The sequence below is a fragment of the Mixophyes fleayi genome, chromosome 4, assembly GCF_038048845.1.
Source record: "Mixophyes fleayi isolate aMixFle1 chromosome 4, aMixFle1.hap1, whole genome shotgun sequence".
NCBI lineage: Eukaryota > Metazoa > Chordata > Amphibia > Anura > Limnodynastidae > Mixophyes > Mixophyes fleayi.
The window spans coordinates 135,255,984-135,281,782 of record NC_134405.1 but is presented as its reverse complement, the minus strand read 5'-3'; the positions used below and the strand labels follow the sequence as shown (position 1 = coordinate 135,281,782).

The following is a 25,799-nucleotide window of genomic DNA, read 5'->3' as shown; positions in this document are numbered from 1 at the left end:
CACGTTCATTGCTAAGATGCTTCATTACAGAGATAGACACACTGAACGCAAGGACCTCTTAAATATGAGTTTGACTTTGATGCTTAGTGAATGCATTGCATTATGATCTATACTTGAAAAGATTGGTTGCAAAATGCTATGTGTTCCTACAATGCTGTATATTTTTATATTCCCAATGCAACACTTTGAAATGTACAGTTCCTTATTACACTCAACTGCAGTGTATATCCAACTATGGCATGTTTTGGTCAATGTTTGACAAGTGTCTGTACATAAATGATGGGGTCACTTAGGGTGGGGAGTGGGGGGCTTCGGTTCCTCTCATTGAATGTATGGGAACTTAATGATTGTATTAATAGGTCCCTGGTACTCACACAGACGAAAAAATACAATTTGGATGTGGCGTGTCTGGTGGAGACCCATTTGGGGGGGGGGGGGGGTGTCGTGTCGTGGCCTTAAGAAAAAAAAAAAAAAAAAAATCCTGGTTCGGGTGGCCATATCATTTGGTGCATTCATCGCATTCAAGGTGTGTGTCGGTATAAAAATATCTTAAGATTTCTGTTAAAGGAGGGGCAGCTGGATTCCTAGGGTTGAGATGTATTTCTCCGGGCTTCTATAGATGATTTTCCTGTCATACTCCTGGCTGTATATGTCTCCCCACCTTTCAATTCTGAAGAGTTTTGGAAGGCCTCTAAATTCATTGCACTCTCACTGAATGTCCCGGTAATCTGCTTGGGAGACTTTAATGCAGTCATGAACGAGGGTCTTGACAGGTGGCGAGAGTTGTCTCCAGGGATGAGTGGTGGCCCTTCCGCATTTGCTAAATTGGTAGCAGATATGGACCTAATAGACATTTGGAGATCTTGATATACCTCACAATAGATTTGGGCCTGGTATCAAACAGATTGGCCCCACTGGTCATAGAGATTGGGTACCTTTCTAGGGGAATATATGATCACTCCCCATTGGTGCTAGTTGCTGCCCTTGTCCCAGACGCCGGAATTAGGTTCTGGAAACTTAACCCATTTTGGCTGACGCTTATGGGAACAGGCGGCGATCTGGTGGTGGACTGGGAGGGGTTCTTCTCACATAATGCCTCCTCAGTCGGTCCGCTGGTCTTGTGGGATGCCTTTAAAGCGTTCCTCCGGGGTACGCTTGTTAATAGAGTTGAGGGGCAAAAAAGGTCCTCCAGGGCTGAGGAATCAAGGTTATATCAAGCCCGTCGGGACTCTGAGCAAGTTTATTTCCCACGGACCGGCTGACCTGGCTACATGCGCAAAAAGAATGTGCTGACTATTTGTTAGGTAAATCTGCCCGTAGACTCCTCTTCTCCAAACACGTTATGTATGCACAGAGTGATAAGAGTGGAAGCCTTATGGCATATTTGGCCAGGACGGAACTGCCATTTCCGACTGGTCAGGGACTACTCTTTTTGTGACGCATATTTGACGCCACTGTCGGATGCTGATTGTATTTTAATACACGATACACACACAATATACACTTTTAACTTTATTTCGCTGCTTTGTTTGATATTTTAATATTACCTAATAAAATTTACGTTTTATATTTGGTATCTATCTGTTGAGGGACAAGAGTGCCTCTAGTGCTCTTTCTCTACTTTTTTGTTTATAGTTGTCAATGTACAAGAGTGCACCCCATCTAATTGGGAGATGATATTAAAATCATGAACAATAGATGAGTAATCCCGCATCTGTGTGCGACCACATCTCCTTACTTTTGTGGTCAGTTACTACTCATTTGACTGAGTAGTCGACCGAGTTCTCGATTGAGAAAATTGCTATAGTATTCCGAGCTTATATGAGGATGTGTACACCTCCAGGGTGTACTATTTTACATCCGAATTACTTGATTATCTGTCCTGAGTGCGTCTTCCCAGGTTCTCGTTGTAGACTGTGGATTTCCTTGAGGCCCTGATTATTGTAGAAGAATTTGAGGTGGCCGTAGCATCTCCTTCATGTAACAAGGCCCTGGGTGTGAATGGACTGCCCATGAAGTTGTACAAAATAATTGGCTCCTTCTTTATCCCGACGTTATTGGAACATTACATTGAATTCTATGAGGCAGCCACTCTGCTGCCATCCATGTCTGAGGCAGTGATTGTGGTCATCCCTAAACTGAGCAAGGACTCTCTTCTGCCCGAATCTTATCGACCCATTTTCCTGCTGACAACAGACGTAAAAATTCTAGTCTAAATACTTGCTATTAGATTAAACACGGTTATTGCTAAACTGATCCACCCAGACCAGTCAGGATTCATGCCGGGGAAGTCTACGGCCATTAACCTTCGGCGTCTTTATACTCGCCTACAGGTGCCTGGCGGTCACGGGAATGGGACAGTGATCGTATCCCTAGATGCAGCTAAAGTATTGGACTCCGTAGAATGGGAATATTTGTGCGCAGTCATGTACAAATTCGTTATTAGTCACAGTTTCTTGTCATGGGTGAGGTTATTCTATTCAGCCCCAGCGGCCAGAATTAGTTTAAATGGTCACACCACATCCCCATTTGCGCTGGGCAGGGGCATGAGGCAGGGATGCCCCCTCTCCCCAGCCCTGTTTGCCTGGCATGTTTGATTTGGGCACCCCCTGAAATTTGTGGACTAAGGGCTGGGAATGGATATACCGACAATATGCTCCTTTTTATGCAAGACTCTGAGGCATCCCTAACTACATTGCTACACATGGTAGATGAATTTGGTGGCTTCTCTGGTCTGAGGTTAACTGGTCCAAGTCTACCAATTTTCCCCATTGGTGGGGGAGAACCAGATAGTGCTACTGGGTCTATCCCGTTGCAGTGGGCGGAAAAATATTAAGTACCTAGGAATATGGATCACAAATTTGCCTACTGAATGTATATCGCTAAACATCGATCCAGTGATCCATTTTCTTCGGGCCAAGATCTCTAACTGGTCTAGATTACCCCTGTCGGTGTCTGGTAAGATCAACTTAATTAAAATGGTATTGCAACCGAAATTCCTGTATCCACTGCACCATTCCCCGGTTTATCTCACAAGATGGCTTTTTTTGCAAATCAATAGATACATGTCCTTTCTGGTCTGGGAGGAGAAGCAGGCATGTATTAGGTTGACCTCCCTGTATTGTCCCTGGACATCGGGTGGCCTGGGCCTCCCTGACTTCAGGGCCTACTACTTTGCTGGGCAGCTGGTGCATCTCCAGGAGTGGATTGGGTATTCCCCGACAGCTGACCTCATGAGTTTCCTTAGTGGATGTACAGAGTTTGATAGACCACCCATACAGGCCCTATTGGGCACTAGAGTCACGAGCATGGTTCCACCGCTGCTCAAGCAGGCTCTAATGATTTGGAATATCGTAAGGGGGCATTGTAACTCACAGGATTGGATGTGAATACTTCACTGTGGATTAATAGCACACTCCCAGAGCTTTACAAATTACGACAATTCCCAGGTGGCGGGCCGTGGGTATTATTTCCCTTTGGCAATTATATTCCAGTGGCACACTCAAATCATTTGCACAGTCACAGGCAGAGTTAATTTCCCGAATAACCTATTTTATACATACTTACGCCTCCGTCATGCTCTGACGTCAAAATGTGTCACTTTTGGTCCAGACTCTCTTCCTGTACTCCTTAATCGAGTGGATTCCGCAAAAACCATTTCAAAACTATATGCTAATATAGTATTGTATATACTGTATATAGTATACTGGAAATAAACACGGCAGCAGGTAATATATATAGTGCAGCTCCTCTTCCCTGTCGTCTTTGAGAGACTTTTCAAGTGACCCCTGAAAATTAAAACCATAGCGAATAGCATGGGTGGTGTTAAGTACGTTTTGTCGCTATCCAATAACGATTGTCGAATGTTGATTTGTGTTTCCAACGCACAAATATTTATTCTCAAAAAGTAGCAGAATAATTCAAGCGAAATAATAATAAGTATAGTCGTTACTTATCGCAAGCGCTCTCAATCCAGTGAACAGTCATTCAGGTCTGAAGTCTGTGGTCAAGATGACTGTCCACTAGATGAAAAGCTCCTGCTTGTATGCAGTCAGAAATACAGTAAAACAATGCAGATGATGTAGCTTGCCTCTATTGGTCAAGGTTTCGGGAAGGTCCAGGAGGTTGCAGATCATAGGCTAGTTCAAACTAAAATATCCAAAGGTGGGGGTCATCTCTCCAGGGGATGTGCGCCGATCTTCCCGCCAAGACTCCTGTTTTAACTAGTCCATTAGCATTTTATAGTCCGTATCACTTTAAAGGTTTATTCCCTAACATCAATAACTAGAGTATGCAATGTGCGTTCTCTTCGCCGAATGAACCGCACAGCTTCTGATTAATAGGGGATTAAAATGATACCAGACATGACACATTTCCTTTAACCTGTATCATATGTTTTACTAATATGCATATAACTTATAATATTACACATAAACACTACTATATTTCGACATAAATAACTGTGTTGCGATTATAATTAATGTGTACTATTTACAAATGTGTACGTTGGTGCGAATATGTGTAAAAGCGTAAAAACTGTTATTGCCACGTGTTGCGGCTGCGTACACCCTTCCACGCCGTAGCGTACCGTACGCATCTTTTCAGACAAAGACAACCAAGTTTCCTCGATATTAATTGAAATGACTTTCTCCAATTTTCTGACTTCGACAGTGGGAATACTAGTTTATCACTGATGATAAACTGCAACGGGAATATGAATATACACTATATAGACAAAAGTATATCGCCACACCTGTTAATTATTGAATTGAGGTGTTTCAATCAGACCCATTGCCAGAGGTGTATAAAATCAAGCACCTAGCATTGCAGTCTCCATTTGCAAAGATTTGTGATATGAGTCGTTCTAAAGAGCTCAGTGACTTGAAGCTTGGTACTGTGATAGGATGTCACCTTTTGCAATAATACAGTTCGTGAAATTTCATCCCTGCTGCATATTCCACGGTCAGCTGTAAGTGATATTATTAGAAAGTGGAAGTGTTTAACAACAACAGTAACTTGGCCACGAAGCGGAAGACCATGCAAAATCACAGAGTGGGGTCAATGATGCGTAAAAGTCCCCAACGCTCTGCTGATTCCATAGCTGAAGAGTTCTGAACTTCCACTGGCATTAATGTAAGCACAAAAACTTTGCGGCGGAAGCTTAATGGAATAGGTTTCCATGGCCAAGCAGCTGCATGCAAGCCTCACATCACAAAGGCCTATGCCAAGCGTCGGATGGAGAGGTGTACAGCACATCGACACTGGACTGTGAAGCAGTGGAAATGTGTTCTGTGGGGTAATGAATCACGCTTTTCTGTTTGGCAGTCAGATGGGCGAGTCTGGGTTTTTTGGATGCCGGAAGAATGTTACATGCCTGACTGCATTATGCCAACTGTGAAGTTTGGTAGAGGAGGGATAATGCTATGGGGCTGTTTTTCAGGTTTTGGGCTAGGCCCCTTATCTCCAGTGAAGGGCAATCTTAATGCTTCAGCATACCAAGTAATTTAGACAATGCTATGTTTCCAACTTTGTGGCAACAGTTTGGGGAAGGCCCTTTTCTGTTCCAGCATGACTGTGCCCCAGTGCACAAAGCAAGGACTACAGACATGGTTTTGATGAGTTCGGTGTGGAAGAACTTGACTGACCCGGACAGAGCCCTGACCTCAACCCTATCGAACACCTTTGGGATGAACTGGAACAGAGATTGTAAGCCAGGCCTTCTCCTCCAACATCAGTGCCTGACCTTATAAATGCTCTACAGAATGAATTCGCACAACATGTTGTGGCAAACCTTCCAAGAAGAGTGGAAGCTGTTATTGCTGCAAAAGGGGGACCAACTCCATATCAAAGTATATGTATTTGAATTCAATGTCACTACAGTCCCTGTTGGTGTAATGGTCAAGCGTCCGAATACTTTTGTCCATATAGTGTAAGTAAGCATCCTGAAGACCTATGGATTTCAGAAAGTTATAAATTTAAATGACCAACTCTTAACAGTATAAGCATTAATAAAAATTCATAAATAGATGATGATAAATAAAGATGTAGTTAATGCGTACTATACATACAATGCCTTTTTATGGCCTACCTTACTCTATACACGTGTACTGTGCTATCTAGTAGCACTTAAATCAGCCGCATCTACTTTGAAATGGCCGACGTTATTCCGCCTCTTCCCTCCCCCATTCCACACCACAAGTCGTAGACTGTCGTAAGCATTATTTGCGTACAGGCATGAATTGCATGTAATTGCACTTATTTCAGTAAGGTCTATTTCTAAGCATGCACAGAGCTGTTTCACGAAAGATACGCTATGCAAATGGATATGCATCCGAACATGAATCTGGCCCAATGTGTCCAGATTTCTGTATAGTCTAAGATTCTGCTGCCCACAGGAGTCAATGAGGGCTGAGCCAGGCAATAATCATTGCAAGACTTTTTATCATGGCCTCCCATTTTTAAGCCTGAATGCCTGAAAGAGCTGTTTAGATGTACTGGCACCACTTTGTCTAGTTTACAGTCTTCCAGGTTTGTAGCTCGTTACATCTTTAAAATGTTGATTGGATGAAGAGGAAGGGAAATACTTAAGTCTTCTGAGTCATGGCATCTAGATTGTCACAAAGAGTAGGAGTCTTCAAAGTGAAGCATATCTACACTAGTCTTAGAGCCCATGGTCGCAGTCCTCCTAGCTATTGCCGAACACCATAGTTCTTTCTGAAAAGCCAATGCTATCACTTGGCACCATACACAGGAATTTGTATTCATCTCTGTATAACCTCAATGCTTTTGAGCAAGAATTCTCTCCCTTGAACATCCACATGAAGAGTCTCTCCATAGTCCCCATAGGGTGCTTTAGACACTGAAGCCATTGCCACACCTGCCTATAAGGTCGTTCCAGAAGAAATAGGACGTTTCTTAAAACAACTTTCTATCCATAGGATCCCTCAAAGGACCACTGTCTTCTAGAGGAATAGTCGTCCTAGCTGACAAATTGGCTATTACTGCATCCAACTTTTGGAACTGAGCTCCATTTTAGCACTTCTACATCCATAAAACAGTACAAGCATTTTAGTCTAGCTTAGACAGATGTTTTTCCAACTGATCCCATTCTTTATGATTTAATTCCTTTACTACCTAATGCACAGCAAAAACTCTTCTTACTACTCAGAGTGAATTTTGAACTGCAGCAGAAGTTGATGCTTCATTCATCCCCATGTATCGTATATGTACTTAAGAAGAGTCTCCACATTATCCAGATTAAGCATTATAGGATCCTCTTTAATTTCTCCATACTAGAAGATACGTCCAAGTCCTATCGTCCAAACTTGCCTGGGACCTAGCTCTCTTCATCCCCTGCATAACATGTAAATCTTCTTGAATCACAACTGATTTTATCATCCATCAATTCTTTAAGCTGGTCAGGGAGCTGTAATTTGTCTCCTACAGGCTGGAAATTGCTTATTGCAAAAAGACCTTCACAATCCACAGGTAAAGGTTTGTCACAGGCTTCATAGACCTGATGCTGCTTGGCTTTTCTATCTCTTCCCTTCCACAGGCTCTGAAAGGGTACTAGTACGGGTGTTCTTCGACTGTTTGGGAGGTGGACACAGGCTCCATACTGTTGGCAACACGTGTCCGGTCTTCTCCGCGTCTTCTAAGTTTATGCTATAGTCACAACTCGTCTCAGGTGCTGAGCCTTCCAGGAGGCTTCAGTGGTGGCCAGCAGCGTTAACAGCTGTATCAGTTGCTCCAAGACCCTTTACTATACCTGGTCCACCTGTATGTTGGCTTTCATTAACCTGGATGCTGTGTGCATACATGCACAAGCACCTAAGTCTGAGCACACGATTTTTAAAGTCAAGTCCTAGATTGTTTCACATTTGCTACTGATGAGAGCAATAGATAGTATAAAGCTAGGTATAGCCTATGCATCCCCATGTGCAAGTAACAATTTAGATGGCCAGTCTTTTTCTGAGATCATGCTTTTGATGAAAATGTCTATATAATTCTGCAAATATACAACTGTACTGTAGTTATCTAGAATGTTATCTGGATTAATGTAACATTTTACTATGAAGTATGTATTTTTATTCTTGTATCTATACAGGTATATATATGTATGCAGATGTATATGTTATGCATATTTGTGCAAGTAAAACATGTATTACTTTTCATATCTCCATTTATTTAGGTGATATTTCGCTTTGCTCTGGGGTTATTTAAATATAAAGAAGAGGAGATTCTGAAGCTGCAAGATTCTATGTCCATCTTTAAGTATCTGCGTTATTTCAGCCGGACTATTCTTGATGCAAGGTATGTTGAATTCTGGTTATGTATGAAAAATTCAGGTTATGTAAATAAAGTACAATACTGAAAATAATAGAGAGGAGCATCTACAGTACTGGGGGGATCTGTTTCATCTACTTTATTATTGTTACCCAAAGTGGAAATAAAACCGGTCACCAAAACTGCTTGCTCTGTTTGGTAGACAAAATACTTATTTGTAAAGGAAACCTTTTGGAGCTTATTGACAGACAAGGATATAGGGCAGATACGCAGGGAAATCTCATACACAACAATAAAGCTGCCTACACGTTTGTAACTTCTGGGTAAATGTGTTTACACTGCCCCCTGCTGAGGTCTATGCTGCTCTAGATATGTATTCAAAATGCTGTCCATTATTCCAGTCATAATAAGAAATAGTTTTTTTAGTAAAATGTTTTTGGGTTATGTAGATATATTTCTATGAAGGAAAGGAGAGCTGTATTTAAAGCTAAATTGCTGTTTGATACACAGTCCTCTATGTTAGTACTCTGTCAGAATGGGTCTATGGGCCAACAAGGACATCCGCTATGGCATCTACATGCAGTTACACGTAACCTTAATACAGGACTGGACAAGTGGCACACATTTAGGATTAAAAGTAAGAAGCTAGCAATTTTGCAAGGGGAAGACACTAGAAACATATAACCTGTATGGGTATGGATAAATCAGTAGAGTTATATAAAACAGTAGGGGCAGCTTTAATGGAGGATGAGGGTCTTTATTTTTTCGTCCTTCTTTTATATCATTAACCAGCCATGCATGGCACACCACATACACATAGCATATCATGAGATATAGATATATTATACCAAATGTATACACAACCCAGCAATACCATCTTATAAACTGGTCTGCGATATGTTATGCCATCGGTGCCTGGCATGTATAAATTTTAGTCGTAATTTTGTCCTGCACTTCTCAAAACACACAGTAATTCCCAGCATGTGCAAGTAGTAGCCAACACATTATATTCAATAGTGCCCAACATGCACAAGCAGAGCCCTTGAGCAAGTCATTATACAAGTGTCCAGCATGTATCAGAACGTGGCCACTTGCAGTCAATACAGTATACTTAAAAGTATCCTGCTTATACTAGTGGGGACTATCCCATTGTACAAAGTGGTGCTCAAATATACACATAGCCACAAATATTCTATCATGCCTGTTTATTGCCTTTTAATGTTGTGTATTACAGGAAACTCGGTAACATGGCATTTTTGGATATGAATCCATTTCCACTACGTCAAATCCGCAATCGCCGTGCTTACCACTTGGAGAAAGTCAGACTGGAGTTGTCCGAGCTGGATGCTATCCGTGCAGACTTCATAAGAGAGCGAGAGACCAACCCAGAGAGGCGAGACCTCATCAGTGATGATGACGAGGACAGTTAAGGAGAGAGGAGTGCATTCTGGGGGAATTCATTCAGACTATATGCTCTTGAAGTGTCCTGAGCAGACTTCAGAAATAACGCTGGGCGTATTTCTAAACTAAGACTATTTTACTTTAGGTATCTGTACTTAAAATCGGACACTTTCCCAAGAGCCAGTGGTTGAAAAGTCATTGATTGTGAATACAGAGAGGGTTAACTGCTACCAGTGACTGTTACCTTGAGTTCTGGTTACATTTCAGTTGATGGTCATTCTGGAGCGAATTATGTCCCTGGATATTAAGATCATTTCTATGGGAAAAGAAAAACATACTTACTGTTGTGAGCATGGCAGGTTAGATATGACCTTCAGAGACATAAGCATCTATTGGTTTTTTTCACTAGCACTTTTGGGAAAATCTCTTAAAATAGTAAAATGAAAGCACTTGCACATATTAATCGTACGGTGGTATTCTTCGCTCTCATTCCATTGCTTTTTCTATTATAGCATTTATTTTATTTTGTACAATCATTTTGTTACTATAACAAGCCCATGTATTTTGTATGTTACATTCTCCTGTTTTTATATTTTTTGACATTCAGTATTGTTCAGTTACCTTGAATTCTGTAAACATATTTAATTGAAGCAGTGTTATAGACACCAGGGACACAGCATGTCCGATGTGTTTCACATGTGTTGTATTACTTGCATTTGGGAGAGCATCAGAATTCTCTCACTAAACTTGCGTTTAACACAGTGGCTCCAGCAACATTTGAAAAATTGCACAACTGCCAAACATGATTGACATCGCAAGTCAGTATGGGGTCACTGCAAACAGCAATTTAAATTTTCAGACCTGTTTTTGTGCATTGTACTGGTGTTAAAAATGGGTTGTGCAACACGTGAAATTGATGCCAGTGGCCATGAGACCGAAGAGGGTCCTGACACTTAAAATAAGACTATGTAAAGGGCCACTTATCCAGAAGAACTAGTTGAGCCAATATAAAATGGATAATGTGATTTTTACAAATAAAATGTGTAATCCGTTTTAAAAAAGGTATAGAAACGTATGTGTCCAAACTCAGTCCTCAAGAGCTACCAACAGTTCATGTTTTCAGGATTTCTTTAATCATGCACAGGTAAGTTAATATATTTGGCTGGGTCAGTAATTATCCCACCTGTTTCTACAGACAGAAATCCAGAAAACATGAACTGTTGGTAGCCCTTGAGGACTGAGTTTGGACACCTCTGATCTTGAGACATCTGACTTTGCACAGCATATGTAAGGTTTTCTGTAGTTTCTTGCATTTCTGCACCTGCCTTTTAAGCTGTGTATATAGAAAAGTATTCTTCCACCTTGGGACAGATTATCTCACATATCTAGAGTTTGAATATGTTTATCAGTATCTATAGTTTGAATAAGTTTGCCAATATAATCTACACTTTTTTCATTCAAAATAGCCCTATAATGCAGCATATGTGGGCTCCAAAATGACCATTCTCTCCTAAAGCTGATTGGATAAGATTTGTTAAAGATCGTTGGAAAATAAGGTCATCTACTTCATGTGCTAAACTCTTTACATAGTCCATCTACACGCAACTTTTATGTTTGTTTTTTTTTTTGTTTTTTATTTTGAGCGGATTAGGATTTCAAAGCATCTCCTGAAATGTGATTTGGGATTACTTTACAGTGTTACTTAGCTGCATTAATCCAATTATTGAAAAATTATATTATTAAATATGCTGTGGTTTGGTTTTTTTTTTGGGGGGGGGGGGGGGTATTTTTCTTGAGCCACCACTTTTACATTTGACAAACTTCAGGATACGTCCAGACAGACAACCAGGAGCGCGGTAAATGAGGCTTATAGGCATTTTGAGGTTGTTGTTTTTGGGGTTTTTTTGTGTTTTTTTGTTTTTTTAAAGAAACTATTTCAGTGAATGGGGGGGGTCCTATCTGAGGCCTCAAAACACTTCAGATACATTCCCAAAAGTAGTCGTGTCTCCATATATCTTAATAGTGTAAATACTGTGAACATGTCTATATATAACATGGCCAGAAGTTGTTGACCTGCTAAAGAAATGGGGAACATTACAAATTAGGGAGCTGACTATCTTTTACCATATCTGTTATTGTTGTAGTCTTAAGAGGGCAACACCTTATAATCAGGCTTTTAAAACTCATAGCAATCTGAATGAGGTTTACAAATGTCTGCCTTTACCACTCTGATTTCCTTGTATGTTACATAATAAATTATGTAAGCAAAAAATGTTCTGATGCCTCATTCGATAGAAGAAAACCTACCCAGAGCAATGTTAACATCATGATATTGCATTTTGTATACATTAAAGGGTTTGTGTTTACATGTCACTTTATTGGACTTGTTCAAATGTATTAGGTTTTATTATGCTTATTGCTGTGAAGTTTATGTTTGAGAGTTATTACTGAAAGTGTTATGTTAATTCAAGGGTGTTCTACCTTCTCACCGGGTATAGCAAACTGCACTATCGCTTTTTTTTTTTTTTTTAATTATCTATTCTAATAATAAGTGTGTTTGACTCTGACTTAAGATTAGTTTGCACCTTAGTGGTCGAAAAAAAATTCTGCATTATTGTGCTGCATTGTCTCCGCCAGGAATAACTTTTTTTTATTTGTAGGCCTAACTAAGTAAATTTTAGATCATTTTGTTCACAAGAGATGCCTGTCATTTTGTAGTATGCTGTGTTTTATTTTATGTGTGTTTGATAGGTTTAAGATGGTCAAAATAAGAAAAAATAAACAATTAGCCAGATCCCAGAAAAGTAGCCTAATAATTTATTGCCTCGTTTCCCTGAATGGGGGGAGCCAGATATATAATATAATATAATATATATATCTCCATCTTTTAAAAAGGTCTAAGATAGTTATCAGGTCTTAGTATAATATTTATTTTTAGTTTATTGGTTTAGTTCAATATGTATTTTTTTTTTTATTTTATGTCCTGCACCTGATGCAGGTCAGGGAAACATACATTGCTGCCCATGCACAATCCAGATGAATACCACACTGGACCCAATAAGACTGAAAGGCAAATTTTCACCAGATTGCCAAAGATGCCTACAAATAATGTTTTGTGTATGCTGGGCAGTCTTTAGACTTATAAAAACACACAGAACAAATACAAAATATATGCCTCAGATTATATGTATATAGAATGACAGCTGTGACCTGCTCTGTTTTTCTCCCCATCTACTGGCATATTGTTCATAGAAATCACTGGGTCCCATAGGAACATTAGGAGTGGCCTCTCTAGTAAGAAACACCCCACCAAGGTCTGCTACATTCCCACATCTGTACCCAGCACTGTGGCAGACTAAGGAACTACATTCCTTTATCCCTCAATGCCAACTCCAATTGCTGTTTTACAAAACAAATATATAGCCAGAATGAATCGGCTGTTATGGGAATATAATTTCCTCTTGGCTTTGGATCTCCTATTGGGCCTGTACTTGCTGACCATTACTGAATGGGAATTAGATACATGTAGTAGTAGTACCCCCACTTATCTAATAAAGTACTTTTAGGGCTCACCCAGACAAGCAGACCTTCTTGTTGCAATCCAAAGACAATGCATAGAAAGACCATTGTGGGGGAAGTGGCACAGGATTGGCTGGTACTGGAGACTGTCACAAAAATGTTGCAGATGCAACGCAAGAAAATTATCTGAATGAGCTCTTCTAGAGAAAACAGGTCGCAGCTGTCAGACAACATTTTAATAAGCTAATAACCATAATGAAAAAATAATCACTATACCAGGTTTTATCCCCCACATAAAATTATTTGTATATACCTTACACATGACCCAGTAATAATACAGATATAACCAACAAATTTGTCACATTCTGTTGTACAAATCTAATATATATATACAGATATGCAAGTAACACTGCACACAGGACTTTTGCAAATAATACATCACCTGTTCTTGCTTGGTCTCAAATATGAAATATGTTTTGCAGAAGTACAGTATGTAGTTTTTTTTCTTGCATGTTAGTATATGCTGCTAATACCATACTTTCCAACATGTATACACCATCAAGCTTTGCATTTGGAGGGATGCATGCAGTTTCTATGTTTGTTGTACAAATTAAAGGAAAACTCCACCTTAGAACCATATTTCCCTACCTGCACCTGTGAATCCTGCTGTTTTGGCTTTCATTGCTATCATTTCCTAGTACTGTGATGCTCTGCCTTCCACTGCTACTAAGCTGACCTGGGAAATTCTATTTTCTTCTGTTAACCACACATGACAACGTGGTTCAAAATTTGGAGACATTTGAAAGAAAACTGGCAATTGAGAGGAGACCTAAAGTAACAATCTCACACTCTTTTTTTACTTTTTATTTAGTAAATTTAAGTAAATTTTAAGCACACACCTGATATCCGATTTAGCTGTCCTACCACCATTTTCACTGGAGGTTACAAAATATGTCTGCCAGTTACACCCATACAGCCTCTCATCATGTCATGTGAAGACAGAAGAAGAGGAGGAAGGGGAGGATTTTACAATAGACAGAGCAGTTATAGCTTAGAGGGGTGTTCCAAAGCCTCTGTCATGTGACTGGTTGCCATGGTAGTACATGACACTGCAGAATTATCAAAAAATAATAGCAGGCTAAAGAAACAAACCAAGAGAAAATGGTAAATACCAACATTCTTCTTATAGCTGCCACCCATCATTTTTTTCATGGGGTTGCTGCTTAGCCAGGCTGGTCGTGGCTGTGTGGTCCTTGTGCTACTACTAGTGGTCGGAGGGAGGGTTACAGGCTCTAGGTTGGAATGCTGTAGCTTGAGGCACAACTTATACACCGATAAAATACCACAAATTAATGAATTTTGGAGCTAACACATACAGCGCTATAAATCAGACCTGAGCAATCATTTTGGAAGGAGGTGCAGAGGAAGTTGGGATCAAAAGAAAGACAATGGGGATGTATGTCATAGTTATAATTTAAACACTCATCTTCAGGAAGGCTTGACATAGGGTGTGGGGGGGGGGGGGGGGGGGGCATCTGCCCCTCAGGACAGCCCCATAGTGGGCCCATACTGGGTCACCTAGCTACCTGCATTTTATTCCCTTTTAAACTGTTGACTATTAATAGACTGCTAAGCAGAATCTCACAATCCCTCCCCCAAGCTAAACATTTGCCAGCAAGCCCGTGGAGAGCAGTCTACAGCATATTTAACCCATGGAACACATAGGTACTTCTTAAATACTGACATTCCCAAGTACATATATCTGTAACTCATGAGCAGCTGCGACATCCTACTCACTTTTACACTTCAGATTTTCTCTTTAGATTGTAAGCTCTAGTGAGCAGGGCCCTCTTCCCTCCTGTTCCCTTTACCTATAACTTTTGCTCTCCAGCTACACTATGCAACTCCTCCTAGGGCCCTCTGTCCCTTGGCTCCGCTACTTCATTGCCTTCGCCTCTCTTTCAGTGGCTAAAACTTTTAGTTGCACCCATACTAATAGGCACAGGGACAGAGTTGTAGTGTTATTTGTTTACTGTATATACTCACACTTGCCAACTTTTTTTTTTTTTTTTTATCTCTGGGAGATCCCAGAAGGGGGGTCACGGTCAATCACAGAACTCTGGCCCCACCCCTGCTGAGAAATTGACATTTTGTTGTGGGGGTGGGGCCAAAATGATGCGATTCCCCCGATACTAAGCAGGATGCGGGAGAATTGCCTGCTACCTGGAATTCAGGAGTCTCCCAGATATTCCAGGAGAGTTGGCAAGTATGACTGTACTGTTATACAATGTATCGTCTTATTGTTTGCCCTCTGGCACTGCGGACCACATGCAGCGTCTTATAAATGAAGGTTAATAATAATAAATAAAATATGTGACTCCTATTCACTTGCTAAGTTATTACCATGAATGTTCTAAATATGAATTTAATTTTTTTTTAATAGGTTTGAAATTAAACTTCGATATAAGCTAATATTTAAAATAATAATCAGATATTGGGTTCAATAGCCACAATAATGATCCTTCAGGTACGAAGCTGGCTAGTTTCTTATCGCTTCTTACCCGCTTCAGTGGCGCACGCAGGGGGGGGGTGGTTTCTGGTTCTCCAGAAACCCCCCCCGGGAACCAACGATACTGTACAGCAGCCGCGGCGCTGTCAAAGAAGCGCCCGCGGCAGTGCTGTATTGTAGCATGCTTCTTGTAGCATGCTCCTTGACAGCGCCGCGGCTGCTGTAGAATTCAGCCTCGCTGAAATGGAGCTGCTGCGCGCAGCAGCTCTCTCTCGCTCTATTTTTTTTTTCCCCGGGGCGGAAACCCCCCCTTCTAAACCCAGCGTTCGCCCCTGCGCTTAAATTTAAAGCGGCGCTGCATTGTAAAGGGACGTTTCCCCTTTACAATGCAGCGCCGCTTTAAATTTAAGCGCTGAAGAGGCTGAACATGCCGGAGATGAAGAATCCGGAGATTCATATATTTACCCCCAGAAGTGGTGAGTAAAAGTTAACGAGAAGCCTGGTGCTCTAGGAGATGCAGATTCTTGAATGGTCATTAGGCGGCGCTGCTGTTCCGTGTTTCTACGAGGTAGGGCGAGGGAGCGCACTGACAATTACAGAAGTGTTTCTGTTGTGACAGCATATAGGGGGAGGGAGCATGAAGACAGACTACAAGTTCTCTAAACTCTCTCCGGACCATACCGACTACTTCTGGAGGTAAGTTTCATTCTTATAAGAGATGTATCTTGTTTACCCATGGTGTAATGCCAGTATGTCATTTTAGGGGTAGCCTAAATCCCAAATAGAATAGGAGCACACTGTTCAGAGAGGGGAAAGAGGTTTCCTGCCCTGGTGGGATTGAATAGGAGATCTGTGAGAAAGGGGAGCTGTACTTACCTTAATGATCTCATCAACCAGTTTTGAATTACTAGTGGTTATTTCTGCACATCTCTTAATGTTACGTTACCTAAGAGTAAACGTGTGGGGTTATTTAATAATGTACTGCAGTTTATGGGAATTCGGATAACACATACTAACAATCCTACACTGTGAACTACGTTGAAGAAGTGTATACTCGATCTCTACTTTATAAATGTCCTCATTATCTTTTTACTGTTTTCTAGTCAGTCAGTTTATATTCTTTGGACACCGTATTTGCACAGTGTGTACGTCTTACAGCTGTGAAATCCTGTAGTTATGCTGTGTAAATCTTAATTACTATCACTGCTGCCGATATATAACTATGCTCTATGCAGAACTTGCAGCAAGTTTTTTTGCATTTCAACCCCTTATTGTTCATCTTTTGCAGTGTTTTCTGTTTACTTTTTGAACTAATAATTTGCAACGATATATTACCCTACAACTTCCAATGTTTAATCTAAAGTGCAGACAATTATGTATCGTTATACATATATGTAGGTTTTCCTATGTACAAAGCTATGCAAACAGAACCACAGCTGGTTTTCAGATACAAAGACTACAATGCTCTAATAAATGCTCTGATACACAGTGTGGGTGCTATTATAAATTTAGGAGACTTGAACAGTATCCATGCAGATCTAATAATCAGACCCAAAAGAGGGACCAATGTTGGGTGTATATGAAGCGATCTGTATATTTGCACAGTATTGCTCTGTTCCTCTTACTAACTATTGACAATGCCTAATGCAGTACATGTAATAATGGTGAACAACCCCAGCATTTAATTTATTTTGTTCTTTATTCTTGCAAGTGTTCCCCCTTTAATTTAATTTTAACAATGGTGCATATAGCTATAAATCTTCCTGCAGGTGCCATAGGGCAATTTTGGTAGTAGAAGAGGAAGTCTAGAATGCAGATCTGCTCTGCTCCCTGCAGTCTGACGTCTGGAGTACAGTTATGTCTTCTAAATACTTTTCAACTCTCCCTGCAGAGATTTATGGATTATTTAAAGTGGATGTTCCACGGAAGAAACGTTTACCTAAACAAGCATCATACAAATAAACATATGTTAACATTGTTTGGCACAGCAGTATCATTTCTTCTACCCTCATTCATTATGTGGCTGCATAAATTTCAAAGATAGGAGCTACCTTCTGGGCAGATATCAAATATTCATGATTATTAATATAAATGTGAACATCAGGTACATTGTTTCAGTTGATTTTCAGTAGAATAGGGTGTGTTAAATGGGATATTCAGTTAACAAAACACTGCCTGTTCCATCCATGTATGCCTCCTTCACATAAAGGTAAATTATTTTCTGTTTGTACTTACCTAGCAAGCGATCCAGTGGGCATCAAGCATTGTGCAGAAGCTGCCCAGCTCTAACCTCTCTGCTGCCAGCCTGAATGGTGATGGATTTGACAGGTGTTATCATGTCAAATACATACCTGGATGGCTGGAAGCAAAGAACTTAGGGGCCCTTGTCTGTAATTATAAATAAACATTAGCATTATAGAGGGCAGACATGGGTGGACAATCCCTTTGAGAAGTCGTCACTGCAGTTCTGCTGTGCACATTATTCCTGAGATAAAAAGCTGAGATATAGACTTATTTAACAGCTTGGTGTAAGGAACACAAATGTGCTGTAACAAATAATATAACATTCCTGCCATGCTCTAGAAATCCCTTTACAAACATGAATATTTACATTAGACAGTGCAGCACAGCCTCTATCTGCAGGTAAATCAGGGATGGACTTACAGAAATACAGAGTGGAAACCTGGATGTAATCTCTTCCTGCCTATAAAGTGTGAGTAGCAGAAACAGCAGTGACTCCTGTCTACTCCTAGTTGATGATATTCAGCCTTAGGGAAAGAATCCATTACTTATACCCGATTTGTTAACTGTGGAACTTGTAAAAAGTGTACTATTTATTAGCCTACTGAATAGATTTAGATTGCAAGCTTTGCAGATCAGTCATGCCTGACTGAGCTAAACAGACTTGAGATCTTGCAATTAAGTTCTATCCAATTAACCAATAGACAGTAGGAATTTACCTCTTCACTTTTTTTTACTGCATCTGTCAATGGCTATCATAAAACAACACTTTAGTGCTATATATATATATATATATATATATATATATATATATATATATTTATATATTATGATATGTAAATATGTATGTACAATGTGAATATTATGTGCAGAATCTTATATATTATCATGTTAAAAGAGACTTTTGCAGATTTTATTGATAAAAGGATCCGATTAAAACTGCAGTGTTGAATTAATGGGTCCAAGCTGCCATTAACCTATATCATCATTCAGTAACTATGCCTATTTGTTAGACAAAGCACAATTTGATATTAAGACCAGGGGGTATGTTTACTAAACTGCGGGTTTGAAAAAGTGGAGATGTTGCCTATAGCAACCAATCAGATTCTAGCTGTCATTTTGTAGAATGTACTAAATAAATGATAACTAGAATCTAATTGGTTGCTTTAGGCAACATCTACATCTTTTTCAAACCTGCAGTTTAGTAAATATACCCCTAAGACTTGTTGTTATGGTTGTTTACTTCTTGACCGTTTGAAGTATGTCTGACATTCTCAAGTTTATGTCAGATACATTGCGTAGGGAGATAAATTAACCGCTCAGCATGTTTATTCATTTTATAGTGTAGTACATAATGTATTATTATTATTATGGTTTATTTATATAGCGCCACCATATTACACAGCGCTGTACAGACAATATTTTCACCCCTTGCATTGTAACAGGGTTTTGTCCAGGAGACTTAAATAAGAAACTTCTTAATTTAAGTTCCTTAATGAATCAGGCCCCTAGAGCCTAAATATTTGGGGAAAGGCAAAGTCGAAATTGCCACGGTCAAAATCTTGCTTTTGCCCCTAAGCAAAAAAACGCCAGCATCATGTACGTACGTGTGATAATGACCTTTGTTTCTTGTTGAGGTGTGGTTTATAAAAAAACTCTTTGTCAGATAAAATATATACAATATGGGTCTGATTCATTAAGAATCTTAAATTAAGAAGTTTCTTATTTAAGTCTCCTGGACAAAACCATGTTACAATGCAATGGGTGCAAATTAGTTTTATGTTTTGCACATAAGTTAAATACTGACTGTTTGTTTTTTCATGTAGCACACAAATACTTGATAGCTTATTTGTACACTGAAATATAAAGTTGATATTTGTGTGTTACAAGAAAAAACAGTCAGTATTTAACTTATGTGCAAAACAGAAAACCAATTTGCACTCCTTGCATTGTAACATGGTTTTGTCCAGGAGACTTAAATAAGAAATTTCTTAATTTAAGATCCTTAATGAATGAGGCCCTATGTCTGTAATTCCTCAGAAAACTGTATAAACCAGAGTTATGTTTTTATAAACACTGTAGTGGTGATTGTAACTAAGGGTGTGCACCGGCCACTTTTAGTGTTTTGGGTTTTGGGTTCTGATTAGCTTGAGGTTTTGGGCTCTGATTTGTTTTGCCAAAACACCTGACGAAAGGTTTTGGTTCTGATTTAGGGTTTTGGGTTCTGATTTATTTTTAAAAAAGCATAAAAAGGGTTAAAATCAAGTTTTTTGTTTATTTTTCACTCCTACGCTATTGTTAACCTCAATAACATTCAATAACAATCATTTCCACTAATTTCCAATCTATTCGGAACACCTCACACCTCACAATATTGATTTTAGGTACAATATTTGATTTTTTGGTACAGCAGCAACAGTGAACGTAGTTTGGAATTGCAGTACCTATTTTTGGGTACAGCAGCAACAGTGAATGTAGTTTAATATCTGATACGCATCTATGTGGACTGCGTAGTGGAGTGGCCCCGGTACCCAATTTGGTACCGGGGCCACAATATATCACCCTCAACTGGTCTGAATTCCACTGCACATGTGGCTGCTCCTACATCCTCTGCAGCATATAGAGGGTGTAGTTCGAGCGCGTCACTACCTCTTGTTTTTGACGACCATGGTACAGAGCATTCATCATTGAGATCCCATCAAGTATGTCAAAGACAGACAGCGTCGAAGTGTTATTTGTTGACTTTGTGAACAAAAAAAACTGTCCCTGTTGCAAATCTTCGTGCAATGAAGAGTGACTTTTTCATTTAAAGGCTCAAGCTTTCAAGTATAGTGTTTATAACATCATTACACCAACAGGTAAGAATCCTTTTAATTGGGATAATGGAGCCACAAAGGAAATTGCACATATGTAATGCCTGCACAATGTTACTGGCGTTGTCTGACACCACAAATCCCCAGGAGAGTCTAAGTGGGTTAAGCCACTGAGAGATTATTTCCCTCAGTTTCTGGACTGATGCACCACTGGACTCAGCAATAACTTTTTTGATTTTTTTTTTTATATTTTTTTAAAAGGATTTTTGTAGAATTTTTCTTTTTTTTTTCTTTTTATGGAAGAATTTTTAATACTTTTAAAATAAATATGCACTTAGCAGAACAAAGCACAGGATAAAAGCACCGCTGGAGTCAGCAAGGACAGAGCACTGGCAAAAGCACCACTGGACTCAGCAGGACAGAGCACTGGACTGATGCACCACTGGACTCAGCAAGGACAGAGCACTGGACTGATGCACCACTGGACTCAGCAAGGAAAGAGCACTGGACTGATGCACCACTGGACTCAGCAAGGAAAGAGCACTGGACTGATGCACCACTGGACTCAGCAATTACTTTTTTGATTTTTTTTTTTTTAGATTTTTTTAAAAGCATTTTTGTAGAATTTTTCTTTTTTTTTTCTTTTTATGGAAGAATTTTTAATACTTTTAAAATAAATATGCACTTAGCAGAACAAAGCACAGGACAAAAGCACCGCTGGACTCAGCAAGGACAGAGCACTGGACTGATGCACCACTGGACTCAGCAGGACAGAGCACTGGCCAAAGCACCACTGGACTCAGCAGGACAGAGCACAGGACAAAAGCACCACTGGACTCAGCAGGACAGAGCACTGGCAAAAGCACCACTGGACTCAGCAGGACAGAGCACAGCACAGCACAGCACGAGAAACAGCAGGCCAGAGGACCACCTAACACACCCTCCCTCTTCCCTGATCAATGCCCGAGTGAAGATGGCGGCGGCAAGCGGCGAATTTAAAGGTTCCGAGTATCGCGAGATCCGACAGCGGGATTATGACTCAAGTTTCGGAATCGGCGGGAATACCCGGACAGTGCTCGGATCTGACTCGTATCCGCACTGTTCGGGGGGGCTCGGATTCCAGGAATCCGAGTCCGCTCATCCTTAATTGTAACTGCTGTGCTGGTTCCTGTGTGTATTAACTTCATAGATTTATCCGTTAAAAGTTTTGAACCCTTACACACGTTCATCATCAAGTGTTTGAGCCTATATTCTGGGTTTATTAGGGGAAAAAAATGTGAATGGGTTAATGTGGATGTTTAAAGTGATATGCACAATTTTATGAAATGTGCAAGTGCTGAAATGTTACATTGCATTGTCAGATGTACATTAGTCATAACTTGGGAATGTCAACTTGTTATAACTAATGCGTATCAAGGTATCGGTAAGAATGCACATTTTTTTCAAAATACACATGATTATGTTATGCGACTGGGCTGGAAGATAGAGATCACCTACAAAAAGGAAAGTGGAAGCCTTAGTGAATGTCGCACAGCCTGCATTACCTCTGCTAGAAATGTGTTATTTACATATGGCTAATTACAGCTAGAATTGCTGTGGAACAGGTAAAGTAGAAATTCAAGATTCAGATGTACTTCATGTGATACACAAAACAACAAAGGAATCGGTGCCTATAATTAGGTGTTGGTCACTAAGGGCTTATTTACCTTTTTGTACAGTATATGTACAAAAAGGTAAATATAGTATTTGAGTTGAAATTTTTGTCACTTTTTGTTATGCACACTGAAATTTTTGATACAAAGGACATCACTTGGCTTTGTGCATTGTAGTAAGGGAAGAAAAAAGGGGAAATACTAGTCAAGTCTGGAATTGTAGTGTGTTTGGTAAAAAAAACAAAAAACAAAAAACTGTTGCCCAGGATTGGCCAATCTACAGTGTACTTTGTACACGTTGTGGCTTCTTATAGATCTTTGTGTTAGCGTGAAAGAGTGTAGCTAACTTTGCGTTAGACTGACCAATCCCATACCCTTCTCGTTCAAAACACAGTGGAAATGCTGTTAGGTGCATACCTCTCCCTTCTTGATCAAAGCAGCATAAAGTAGGACAGAGGGGGAAAAATCCTGATAGTGCAGGGTAGTCCAGCAAAATCAGGACTTTACCACCAGAATTGGAAACAATTGGTAAACTATGGTACTCCCTCCTACCTGTTCTTGCAGCTCTGACTACCAGTTGTTGGTGTATTAAGCTCAGTGCCTGCTTGGACGGATCCTGGAATGTGTGGGGCCTGTTTGGAAAAGGAATAGATACTATTCAACTCCTAGAAAGCCGAGCAATGAGTTTAAGCCTCCTTCCCTCCATCTAGCCTGACATTAAATGAATAGCACCCACGTTTTATAATTAGGTCCCCCCCATCCTCCGAAAAAAAAACACACCACATCATTAAATAAATACCATTTCCGTTTAATAAATATTCATATTTCCCCCCAACCAGTCAAGAAAGTGGATAGGGAAGGAGAGGCGGAACAGAGAGGAGAGGGGTAAATGGATACTGGAGCACACTGTGACACTTGGTAATAAAACAGCCAGTAATAGAGACAAAATCCCAGCAGTTTGGGTAGAACTAGCCCACAGCTAACTTTATAGTGCCATAAATGGATGAACAACAAATATTAAAAAACAACTAAATAAATCCTTAGCCATTCAGGCTCTACCTAACAAGGTTCCCTATCTACTTACAGTCGGACCTGGGGGTAGATTTATCAAGCTGCAGGTTTGAAAAAGTGGGGATGTTGCCTATAGCAACCAATCAGATTCTAGTTATTTAGTACATTCTACAAAATGACAGCTAGAATCTGATTGGTTGCTATAGGCAACATCCCAAGTTTTTCAAACCCGCAGCTTGATAAATTTACCCCCTGGATTCCGACCCACACACTAAATAGTTGCAAACATCAAGTTTATCCAACTCCAAGTTGAATATGTGAATCTCAGGATTAACTTCCCTGAATTCTCCCTAGGTAGTGAGACACAGACATTTGTTTATTGCCTCATTACAGTGTGATGCTTACTTAATTGCCAACCTACTTTTATCTTTTTTCCATATTTCTTCTTGTGCTTATTAAGTTAAAATAGATTACTGGGTGATCTTCCCCATCTTTATTCTGGGACAGATCTGCCCCTATAACTTCATCTGAGGTGTCTGCATGATAAACTCTTTATTTGAAATCTGGGGATAAATATATTAACCTTTGATTCGGCGACTTTGCTGGCCAAATTTAAAATGCCAATTTATTTAAAGCCAAGTTTTGCCTTTAACCACATTGCCGTTTTAAATTTGGCCAGCAAGTTGCTGAATATTGGAAATTTGCTAGAATCGCACGTTAATACAATTACCCCCTGATGTCCTTTCAGCACCTTCGGGGAATGACAGATGCACACAAAGTCCCTACCTTCTCCACGATTGGTCCACTTACCATTTCCACCAACTCCTCAGCATGGCTCCCCACACTGCTTCTGTCTAGGGGAGAATCCAAAACGATTATTGGAATGAAATAACACAGAGTGGAAGGAAGGGGGTGTCGAGATGACGGCTCTGTGCTGTCTGTCGCCGTCTTCAGTCTTCTCCGCGGGTCTTCTATCCTGATCCTGACATCTTCTTTCTTGGCCTTGCATTTATTCCTTCTCTTTTCCTCTCCACGGTCTTCTTTCTTGATCTCAGCATCTTTTTTCTGGAGCCCCATTCAGGTGAGTCTCCTACGTCGAAATGCAACCATGTTGCATGAGACGGCTATTATATAGCCGTACCGTGCAGTGTGGTTTCAGTATGATGGTGGAGGAGACTGAGTGGAGACTTGCCAAGCACCGATTGGCTCACCGCCCCGGCCACTTATTGGCTGGCAGCAAATCAAAACTGATTCGCTGGCACCAGCCCGAGGGACCGAAGAAGTAATAAAATCGTAACTGTGCTGGGTCACTGGTCGGATGAGTGTTCTTTGCTTCTAATCTTCGCTCCCAGAAGGCATCGCCTGACATCAGCACTGTCTGACTACACATAACCATGTTTAAAACCTGAAAAGCCTTTTCTACTTCTGGATTCTACTTTAACATCAGTGACTGTCTACCTTGATAAGGTCAGTCATAAATAACTAAAGGATAATTAATGTGTAATACCCAAGGTACTTTAATTATTTCATCCCTGTACACCACTTTGAGTTGGCTTCTCAAATGCATTCTAAAACCATTTATACCCTCAGTAAATGTGACTGCTAGTCGGGACTGTGGATGATTACATCATTAATATAGTCAGCAGTATAATGTCTGTTGCGTCTTAAAGTTGAATATATCATTCTCTCGAACGTACTAAAAAATAAACAAATAGCCCCAAAACAGCACTAAGCCAGAAAGACTACAAGAACTCATCAAGGATACTATAGTCAAAGAAAAGCTAATTTTGGCTAAAATTTTTTGGAAGAATTAACAAATTTAAAACAATAGAAAAATATAAAAGTATAGTAAATATATGTGCTGTGACAACTATGGCTCCACACTATTATATAGAACCAGTAAAGTTATCACAATTCTAATTGCCCTCTTTTTATTTGTCCAATCTGGGAGATCCCCCAGGGGATGTGAATAGCGGTGCGGAGGTGGCAGGGCACCACAATTTAGGTAATTTTGACCTCATCCCCATGACAAAATGACACAATAGTGTCATTTTGCAGGTGTCGGGGGTCAAAATGATTAGATTTGCGTGAATCGTGGCCCCCGGCCCCGTCCACTTCACTATGAAGTGATCAGGCGAATGGCCTGCTCTCCTGGGAGTCCGGGAGAGTGGGTAAGTATGATCACAATATACTATGAAAATTATATAATAAGAGCTGCTACAGTGCCATAGCACGCTCCAACATAAGTAACAATCTAAAGACCAATTAATTAGCTCATGACTACGGTCTCATAAATTCCAATATAGAAATCCAGCCAGTAATATGTATCTGGTGGTTGGAAACCATTTAAAGAGAATTTTAAAAAAA

At 40.1% G+C, this 25,799-nt stretch overlaps 2 protein-coding genes and 1 long non-coding RNA gene across 6 annotated transcripts in view; 2 read left to right on the top strand and 1 right to left on the bottom strand.

Annotated features, from left to right (window-relative positions):
- The window catches only part of TBC1D2B (TBC1 domain family member 2B), a 47,040-nt gene extending 34,980 nt beyond the window's left edge, over positions 1-12,060 (top strand). The window contains exons 12-13 of the mRNA XM_075208395.1: positions 8,192-8,313; positions 9,521-12,060. Coding sequence (XP_075064496.1) covers positions 8,192-8,313; positions 9,521-9,716 — 318 coding nt within the window. The 3' untranslated portion in view covers positions 9,717-12,060. The remainder of the gene's footprint in view (positions 1-8,191; positions 8,314-9,520) is intronic.
- LOC142152103 (uncharacterized) lies at positions 9,477-14,259 on the bottom strand. Its single transcript, XR_012691295.1, has 2 exons — positions 14,106-14,259; positions 9,477-10,003 (listed from the first exon to the last, which is right to left on the bottom strand). It is a non-coding gene; the product is annotated as an uncharacterized LOC142152103 (long non-coding RNA).
- A 2,064-nt stretch (positions 14,260-16,323) lies between these two features.
- The window catches only part of DAPK2 (death associated protein kinase 2), a 93,065-nt gene continuing 83,589 nt past the window's right edge, over positions 16,324-25,799 (top strand). For 3 of the 4 annotated variants that reach the window (XM_075208394.1, XM_075208393.1, XM_075208391.1), the window contains exon 1: positions 16,324-16,411. Coding sequence is in view for 1 of the 4 variants with exons in the window: in XM_075208392.1 (XP_075064493.1) it covers positions 16,353-16,411 (59 nt within the window). In the remaining 3 variants the exon portion in view is untranslated. The remainder of the gene's footprint in view (positions 16,412-25,799) is intronic. The other variant, XM_075208392.1, reaches the window with a different exon arrangement.